The following is a 10,074-nucleotide window of genomic DNA, read 5'->3' as shown; positions in this document are numbered from 1 at the left end:
ATTTGACAGACAGAGATTACAAGTCGGCAGAGAGGCAGGCAGAGAGAGAGGAGGAAGCAGGCTCTCCGAGGAGCAGAGAGCGGGGCTCCATCCCAGGGCCCTGAGATCATGACCTGAGCTGAAGGCAGAGGCTTTAACCCACTGAGCCACCCAGGCACCTGTGAAATACATCAATATTGAATGAATGTTTGCCTTGGGTCTCCTCAGCCCAGGGTCTCAAGCACTATCATACCATTTTTTTTTAAGATTTTATTTATTTATTTGACAGAGAGAGAGAGAGATCACAAGTACGCAGAGGCAGGTAGAGATGGGGGGGAAGCAGGCTCCCCGCTGAGCAGAGAGCCCAATGTGGGGCTCAATCCCAGGACCCTGGGATTATGACCTGAGCCGAAGTCAGAGACTTTAACCCACTGAGCCACCCAGGCACCCCTATCATACCATTTATTGGCATTCATTCACTCAACATGGAATCACTAAGCATCTACTGTGGGCCATGCCTTTAGGACTGAACAGTGAGCAGGATAGGCTCTGTCCCTCGTGAAGCTTATGGTACAAAGCTGTAGCTGAACCACAGTGTAGTGTAGACAGTACTAACCATGAAAGCACCCCATTCTACCTCCTAATGAGCTGTACTTTCTAGCCATACCTTTAATTTTAATAAGAAATATTACAGAGTCCTTCTCTCAGTTTGAGTTTGCTCTAGGGTCTCACTTAGGGTAAGACTGTTCTTGATGGACTTGAGTTTCCTGACCATAATTATGGAATAAATTTACTCCTGCTTCTGTATATTCTTGCTGTGTATACAGTTTTCTCTTCCTGGAAAACTTTTCTCTTTCGTGTTGTTTATCTAATCCTTGCTTTCCTGCAAAGCCCAGCTCAGTTTCCCTTCTTCTCTCAAACACTCCCTGACACAGGGAGTTCTTCACCTAAACTCTCAGGATATTCATTATTTGTGCCACTTGTCATGACTTCTTGGATTATTCATCTTTTCTTTTTTTTTTTTTTTTTTTGAACAATAAACACCTTTATTACATGACCAAAGGTGGGAGGAAGATTTATTTGCCTTTCCGGCTTTTGATTTTTCCTCAGATAGAACTCTAGTTCCTTGCCCTCTAGGACGTAGCCATCTGCTCGGCCACACTGGCCTGGTCGTGAAGCAAGGCATGCAAGAAGCTTGCCCTGCTGAAATTGCTCCTCCAGAAGACTGCTGATTTTGGCATTCTTTTTCCTTTCATCATACTTCTTCTGAATTTTCTTTGATCGTTTTTTGTTTAAAATCTCTTCCTCCTCAGGCGTCAGCTTGGCCCCCTTCTTGCGGCCCAGGGGCAGTGCATAGTGGGATTCGTACCACTGTCGGTATGGTGTGTTGTCAATGAGCACGATACAATTCTTCACCAGGGTCTTGGTGCGGACCAGTTCGTTGTTGGATGCGTTGTAGACAACGTCAATAATCCTTGTTTTGCGCGTACAACACTCAGAGCCCCGGGAGAAGTTCCCCACATCTAGCCTCAAGGCACGGTACTTCTTATTGCCTCCCCGGACTCGGACTGTGTGTATGCGGCGGGGGCCGATCTTGGTGTTGGCAGCCGGGCGACCCAGCTCATACTTCCGCTTCTTGTGGTAGGGCTTTCTCTTGCCCCCAGTCTTGCGGCGCTTGTGCCAGTTGTCCCGAGAGATGCCCGTCACTCCCGGCGCTGGCTGCGAAAGAGGATTATTCATCTTTTCTTATATCTACCCTCCCGGAGTTTGTTTTTTCACCTTTTCATCTTTGTGTTCTGATACTTAGAAAACATATCTTATTTGCCCAGAAAATGTTTATTGATGATAAAAACACATATTTCTCTATGAACTTGGTGATTATTAGGCTCTAAACTTATTTAAAGAAGATACTTCGTGATATTAGCTTTTGACCAGGAAAATTCACTTTTAGACTGAAGATCTGTGTATCTCCTTTAGGTATCTCTTCATGCCATGAGTCAAGAAGACACTCTTTTCATCACTGTTCCCATGTGTGGTGGTATATCACAGAGAGGAAGTGGTGAGTAAGAAAGAAGAAAGACAGAAAGCTTATGCATGGCTATAGTAGCTGATAGTCTGTAGAAGTAGTTGGTTATACCAAGGGTTGTATAGGCACTATAAATTATACTGAATGAAGAATTAAGTGAAAATCCCAGATAGGTCACTAGGAATTAAGAGAACAAGATAAGACAATGAGTTAAAATACTTATCATCAGAAAATGTTAAGAATGTAATAGAGGACAGGATGACTCATTTGATCAAACACCAGGGAAGCTACAAGTATCCGGACTATAATCTAGGCAGTGAGGGAGTCTGAAACCAAATCAAGCAAAGAACCTGAACAGCAAAGGTCTTAACTCAGAGCAATAATTCTGCAGGGCCTGTATAATCAGCAGTACTTGCTAAATACATGTTGAGTGAATGAATGAATGAAAGAACAAAAAGGACATAGTAAGACCTGACTGTAATCTAACTAAATCAATTTGCTCTGAGATATATCCCTTGCCCTTGTGACACTCAAGTCTGTATCGCAGGAAGACTAACCTCTGTGGGCTACATTTTCGAGGTGACTACCTGCTTAGTCAGCAGCCCTGATAGGAGATTGGGGTGACAGGGAGTAGCCGGGGAACTCTTCCCCTTCTTTCTGGCTCCAGTTGGCATTTCAAGTAACAAGTGAGTTTCCTTCCTGCCTCAAGTTTTTGGTGAACCAGAGCATAAAGGTTCCAGGGACTGTGAACTTTAGTAACACCATCTCTCACCATCAAACAGAAATATAACATGAATCATGTATGTAAGTCTTATTTGTCTGGTAGCCACATTTAAAAAGCAAAGTGAATTTATTTATTTATTTATTTATTTGAGAGAGAGAGAGAGAACACAAGTTGGGAGGGGTCTGATCCCAGGACCCTGAGATATGACCTGAGCTGAAGATAGACACTTACCAGACTGAACCACCCAGAAGCCCTGGAAAAATAAATTTAATAAATTTAAATACTATATTTTAATTAATCCAATATATTCAACATGTCATTTCTCTGTATATTCAGTATGAGAACTATTAATGAACTATTTTTCTTTTTTTTCTTATTATTTCTTCCAAATCTGGTGTGTATTTTATACTAAGTGTAAGGGCCTGCCCCTCCCAGAGGAACTTGCTTGTGGACCCCTGATGTAGGGGCAGGGCAGGCCAGGTGGAGATGTCCAATTGGTGGGGCATGTGTATATCCACTAGGGTGAATTGAGATCCAATTGGCCACCTGTGTAGGGTTGGGGCTCAACCAACAGCCTAAAGGTTGCTGTGCGAGGCTAGCAGGAGGGTAGGAGAGTTGTGGCGGGAGCAGAAGGAAGAGTCTGCGGGAGCGGAAGAGTCGGCGGAGTGGAGGAGCTGTAACAGCTCTTGTAAGAGCTATAACCGTTGCCAGCGGTCCCGCCTCCCGCAGTCCCTGGGCGGGCAGTCTCCAGCCTCCGCAGCCGGGAGCCGCCTGCAACCCCGCCTCCGGCGGTCCCAAGCCGCTGCCTGCAGCCTCCGGAGCCTGCAGCCTCCAGCCTCCAGAGGCCCTGAGAGGCCTGCAGCTTCGTGCAGCCTGCGGCCCCACCTCCAGAGGCTCCGAGCCGCCGCCTGCAGCCTCCAGGTGATGCGGGTCAAGTCAAACGAGCCAAGAGTAAGGATGCCCCCCAGAGATGGGAGTGGCAGCCGACAGACCCTGCTGACCATGGACTAAAAACTAAGACTAAAAAACTACGTTTATTGTTGCTATACCAGCGGCCCCGCCTTCAGCAGCCCCGAGCTGCCACCTCGGGCAGTTGCGCTGACGGGCGGTCCCGAGACACCAGTGGTCCAGCGGTCAGCGGTCCCAACGCCTGCAGCCCCTGGATGCCAGCGGTCCCCAGACGCCAGCGGCCCTGAGATGCCAGCGGCCCTGAGATGCCAACAGCCCCTAGCTACCAACAGCCGCACCGCAAAATGCCTCACCACCCCGAGCCCGATCCACGAGCGGCCTTGTCCGCAGCGGTGGCTTCCCCTGGGTGGCAGCCTTGTCAGAGTGGCATGGTGGGGAGCAGAGTCTGTGTCATCGGGGTTGTCCTCCTTGTCATCATCGCTGTCATCATTGCTTCTTTGTCGTCGGGAGCGGCCTCTTCCGGGAAGCGGTCTTGTCCAGAATGGCCTTTTCTTGGGAGCGGCCCTGTCTGGGGAGGAACCTCATGGAGCAGCGGCCTCCTCTTGGGAGTGGCCTCTTCTTGGGAGCGGCTCCGATCATGGAGCGGCCTCATCTGCAGAGCAGCCTCATCTAGAGCAGCCTCGTCCGGAGTGGCCTTCTTGGGAGTGAGCTTGTCGGGATCATCATCATCACCTTTTTGTAAGAGATAGCCCTGACCGGTCAGTTTGATTCTTGATGCTTGGCGCGAAATAAAGTTTTGCTTGACCTTCGCTTTGTATCAGTCTCGTTCCTTTGATCACAGACCCTAACACTAAGAACATCTCAGTTCAAGTTCTCAACAACCAGATGTGGCTGGCTGCCATACTGGACAGTGTAGTTTTAGCCTACTGGTGAGAATCATCTCCTGCTACTGCTAGTTTTGGGGTTGTTTCACCATCACTCCTTGTTTTACTTTTTAGCTATGACATTACTTGCGTAATTAGTTCCCTGAATTAAAACCTCTCCATTGCAAGTACTTGAAGAAGTGTCCGGGGTTTTATATAGCCTGCCTAAAACAGATTTAGTAATGATACTAAAAAGGACTCTCAGAGGGTTAGCCATGGAGGGGACAAAAAGGAGAGTCCAAAAAAAAAAAAAAAAACCAATACTAAAATATGTATACAACTACAAAAGATTTTGAGTAACTAAAGCAATCCTGAGCTGGAAGAACAAAAGTAGATGAACCATACTTCCTATTTCAAATTATATTACAAAGTTATAGTAATCAAAATAGTATGGTACTGGCATTAAAAACAGTCCCATAGACCAATGGAATAGAATAGAGAGCCCAGAAATAAACCCACACATGTACAGTCAACTAGTATTTGATGAAGGAGCCAAAAAACTCAATATGGAAAGGAAATCTTATTTGTCACAACATGGATAAACATAGAGGACATTGTGTTCAGTGAAACAAGCTGTGGGGGTGGGGGGAGGATTGCATGATCTCACTTATATGTGGAATGTGTAAAAAAGTAAAGCTCATAGTAACAGAGTAGTATGGTGGTTAATATGGGCTAGCGCAGTGGTGGGGGGCAGAAATAAGGAAGTGTTGATCAAACTTTCACTCATAAGGTGAATAAGTTCTGGAGATATAATGTACAGCAAGGTGATAACAGATAATAACAATGTATACTAAAATTTGCTAATAGAATAGATCTCAATCATTCTCACCACAAAAATAAAGGGAGACGACTATGTGAAGTAATAGATGTGATTGTGATAATCCTTCTACAATGTGTGTGTGTGTGTGTGTGTGTGTGTGTGTGTGTATCACATTGTACAGCCTAAATATATATAACTTTCATTTGGTGATCATACCTCAATAAAATGGGAGTGGGTGAAGGATCACAGAAACAAATTAGGTATAATGACCAATGCACATCCAAAGAGAGCAATTTTGGACAGTCAGATTCAGAATTATGACTAACAACATTACCAGTCACCTCAGGAAAGGTGCCTCAAATTCTGTCAGCAGACACACTTCATCATTCAACTCCTCCTCCTTTTCTTCCCCTGTTCCATTACTGTAATTCCACGCACACTAAGCAATCCTCTTTACAATGTGGTTTCCTGGGGTGCCTGGGTAGCTTAGTGGGTTAAGCATCTGCTTTTGGCTCAGGTCATGATCCCAGGGTTGTGGGATAGAGCCCTGCATCAGACTCCCTGCTCAGCGAGGAGTCTGCTTCTTCCTCTCCCTCTCCTTGCTGCTCCCCCTTCTTGTTCTCTTTCTCTCTGTGTCAAATAAATGAATAAAATCTTTACATTTCTTCAAAGACATCCAGATGGCCAACAGACACATGAAAAAGTGCTCCATATCACTCGGCATCAGGGAAATACAAATCAAAACCACAATGAGATATCACCTCACACCAGTCAGAATGGCTAAGATAAACAAGTCAGGAAATGACAGATGCTGGCGAGGATGCGGAGAAAGGGGAACCCTCCTCCACTGTTGGTGGGAATGCAAGCTGGTGCAGCCATTCTGGAAAACAGCATGGAGGCTCCTCAAAATGTTGAAAATAGAACTGCCCTATGACCCAGCAATTACACTACTGGGTATTTACCCTAAAGATACAAACGTAGTGATCCAAAGGGGTATGTGCACCCGAATGTTTATAGCAGCGATGTCCACAATAGCCAAACTATGGAAAGAACCTAGATGTCCATCAACAGATGAATGGATCAAGAAGATGTGGTATATATACACAATGGAATACTATGCAGCCATCAAAAGAAATGAAATCTTGCCATTGCAACAACATGGATGGAACTAGAGCGTATCATACTTAGCGAAATAAGTCAAGCAGAGAAAGACAACTATCATATGATCTCCCTGATATGAGGAAGTGGTGATGCAACATGAGGGCTTAAGTGGGTAGGAGAAGAATCAATGAAACAAGATGGGATTGGGAGGGAGACAAACCATAAGTGACTCTTAATCTCACAAAACAAACTGAGGGTTGCTGGGGGGAGGGGGTTTGGGAGAAGGGGGTGGGTTTATGGACATTGGGAAGGGTATGTGCTTTGGTGAGTGCTGTGAAGTGTGTAAACCTGGTGATTCACAGACCTGTACCCCTGGGGATAAAAATATATGTTTATAAAAAATAAAAAATTTTAAAAAATTATAAAAAAACAAAAGTGGTTTGTGTAGGTCTGCCTATAAAATAGAAAGCACTAGCTACACAGATTCAAAAACTTGGTCTTTCTCTTTGTGACCTCACTGTGTGCTTACATTAAGGTGTCGTCACTGCACAGCATCTTGCTGTACATAGCGGACACTGGCAGGAGTCTGCTTTAGTGCTTTCAGTCAGAAACTTGACCGGCCAGGTTTTAGCTCTTTGTGCTTGAGCCTCTGCCTCCTCCTCCTCTGTGAATGAAGAGACAGATCTATTCAGCTTTTACAGCCATAGAGACTTAAAAGGAACTGTGGTGTCCAATGGTCCAAATCCATATTCTTTTAGAGATTTCGTTAGTGAGGTCCACAGGACCAAAAATCATGCAGCAAGCTAGTAGCAGAACAGGTATTATGACCCATGTTTTCTGTTTCTTAGAACGGTGTTCTATTCTGTGTCACATATGAGATTATGACTTTAGGCCTAGATAAAAAATCTCAGTTGTATTTGTCTAACATTTAGATTTCCCAGAGGAGAAACTTATGTGTTCCTTGCCCTAACAACAAATGACAGTTTATTTGCAATTGAATGTGTGATATGAATTTGGGAAATAAGGTTAGGAGCTGAGATACTGCATTTAATATCATGGACAATGTGCAAAACTGGTAAAAAATCTATTATTCCCTTTCTCTAAGCAAGTGTGATTTAAACTATATTTTGTTGGATGATACCAAAAAAAATGGTAATTGGGGACACCTGGTGGCTCAGTCAGTTAAGCAACTGCCTTCAGCTCGGGTCATGGTCCCAGGGTCCTGAGATCAAACCCCACGTCAGGCAGGGAGCCTGCCTTTTCCTCTCCCTCCGTCTGCTGCTGTGCCTACTTGTGCTCTCTATCTGTCAAATAAATAAATATAATCTTTTAAAAATGGTAATTAAAAATGGAATAGAATCTATCTTAAATAATAAACTATTTTGTTTAGGTTTGGAAATAACATTTGAAGAGTCAAACCAACATATATGAAAATGTAATAGGATTCATTCATTCATCTATTCACTGGGTGACCATACTAGCCAAAGGTCTAGGCAATGTGGAATCAGACAAAATAGTTCAAGTTGAACAAAATAGTTCAAGTTTCTGTCCTTATAGAATGTAGATGCTGGTATAGAAGTCACCTAAGAAACAACTGTCAGATGAAAAGCAATTACAAAAAGTGGTAAATGTGGAGAAGAAATCCGCATGTTGCCATGATCAAGAATATTGGGCACTTACTTTGGATAGGATAGCTAGGAAAGGCCTCTGTAAGATGATGATCCTTATGCTGTGTCCTAAATTAAAAGACTTTGCCACTCCTTGGGAAGAGAAAGAAGATTCTAGGCAGAGGGAAAAGGTAGGTAACTACTGAGGTAATAAGTTTTGGAATCTAATAGTACAAGATAAACTGGAAAAACTTAGAATTTAGGCAATTTCTTTTCATAGTAATGTAAAACCAGCCTTAATTCAGATTTGATTTAACATCAGATAGGGCTACTAGGCTCAGTTACATGTATGGACAGAAGGAACTGAGCCCATTTATAGTTCTGGTGCACATGTGGCTCCCGGAGGCTTCCCATAGAGTGCCTGAAGACTGTGACAGAAAACAAATGATTAAACTAAAATGCCATGGTTAAGGGCCCCCAAATTAAAGGGAGTATTCCCTCTTAATAGATAACAGAGCATCCCTTTATTCGGCCTCAGCTGGGGACATGACCATTGAGTGACAAAGTTTTCACTGCTATGTGCATTTCTGTGCATGACTGTGCAAGTGCCTTGAGTATTGATTTTGTAACTACAAATAAATTTCAGCAAGTAGGCAAATTCATGGGTACAGAATCCATGAATGGTGAGGGCCAACTGTATGTATATTAAATATGTTAAGTATCAGACTCTATGCCAATCACTTTATGTATATTGCTCTATCTTATCCTCATAGAAATTCTATGAGATAAGCACCATCTCTGTAATAGTGTGCAAATTGAGATTAATTTCCAAAGTCACATAATTTGTAAGCAATGGAGCTAAGACTCTTACCCTGGGGTATCTGAATGCAAAGTCCATGTTCTTAACCATTATACTGAATTTTCCTCATAAGTATGAAGTTTCCCATGAGTTTTTTGCAAGGGTGGATGTCAGTGAATGAAGGCCATGTTCTTTATTTCCAAATGGTCAGAATGAAGGCCATGTTCTTTATTTCCAAATGGTCACTTCTTTACCCCTGGGGATAAAAATATATGTTTATAAAAAATAAAAAATTAAAAAAAAAAAAAGATGAGTATAACCTATTACTGACCAATCCTGTCAGTTCTATCACACTATCTTTTCACTTAACCTCCATGCCTTAAAACACTCACAAACCATAGGAATAGTTGGCAAGATGTTCAGCTCAGATACATAAGTCTGAACCGTTTAGTAGAGAGGGTGATCAATGCTAAGAAAATCTTTTGTAATTGAGGCATAGGCTCCAAAGTTCAAATCCACATAGTGTTTGAGGTGGTGGAACTGGATATCCCACCACCACTGAGCCACAATATCAATTTTAACATGATGGGGAATGTGAAATTGTGTTTTCAAAATATCAGAAACACATTATTGTATAGGTCATCACTTACTGAAATCTTGTTTAATGATTGAATGAAAACACAATTGATGAGACACTAATTTCTGTGTATAATGGTAATAGATAAGCAATGAATATTTCCAAAGCTTGCACAAACTTTATTCCTTTTCCAAGTAAACACTATGAGAATCTATATACTCCATCATTGACTACCTTCTAAAGTTTCCTCCTACTGTCTTTTTGGTAAGTGTTCTGTTTTTAAATATATTCTGCAATGAATATTAGTTTCATGACTGAACACCAAGCTTGTTAAGCTAAGTACTTGAAATATTGGTCTCCAGTAACTCAGAACTTCTGATTATTTTGTGTTGTTCTATATGAATTATATAACATGTCAGTCCCCTCAAGTATATTACATGTCAGACCATAATAATATTTAGCAATATAAATGAGAACAGTGACTATCCCCATCCCTCTCTCCTTTTCTCATGAGGGTGTGGTGTTCATTGTTTATTGCTTAGAGGAATTTGCCAAGAACAATGGCTACTCAAGCCACTAGCATTTATTCCAGCTGCATCTTGAATTGATTAAAAATGATTTCTCTGCATGTGGCTGTCCAATTTTCCCAGCACCATTTATTGAAGAGGC

General features: G+C 42.7%; 1 protein-coding gene across 1 annotated transcript; it reads right to left on the bottom strand.

Annotated features, from left to right (window-relative positions):
• Positions 1-1,040: 1,040 nt before the first annotated feature.
• On the bottom strand, positions 1,041-1,719 carry LOC131999368 (small ribosomal subunit protein eS8-like). The gene is given in 2 exon segments (XM_059372126.1): positions 1,041-1,082; positions 1,084-1,719. Coding segments are annotated over 2 exon segments (663 nt in total). The 3' UTR covers positions 1,041-1,055.
• Between the last annotated feature and the right edge of the window lie 8,355 nt (positions 1,720-10,074).

This window comes from Mustela nigripes, chromosome 13, assembly GCF_022355385.1.
Source record: "Mustela nigripes isolate SB6536 chromosome 13, MUSNIG.SB6536, whole genome shotgun sequence".
Taxonomy (NCBI): Eukaryota; Metazoa; Chordata; class Mammalia; order Carnivora; family Mustelidae; genus Mustela; species Mustela nigripes.
The sequence above is the reverse complement of the archived record's forward strand: the minus strand, read 5'-3'. Positions and strand labels throughout refer to the sequence as shown.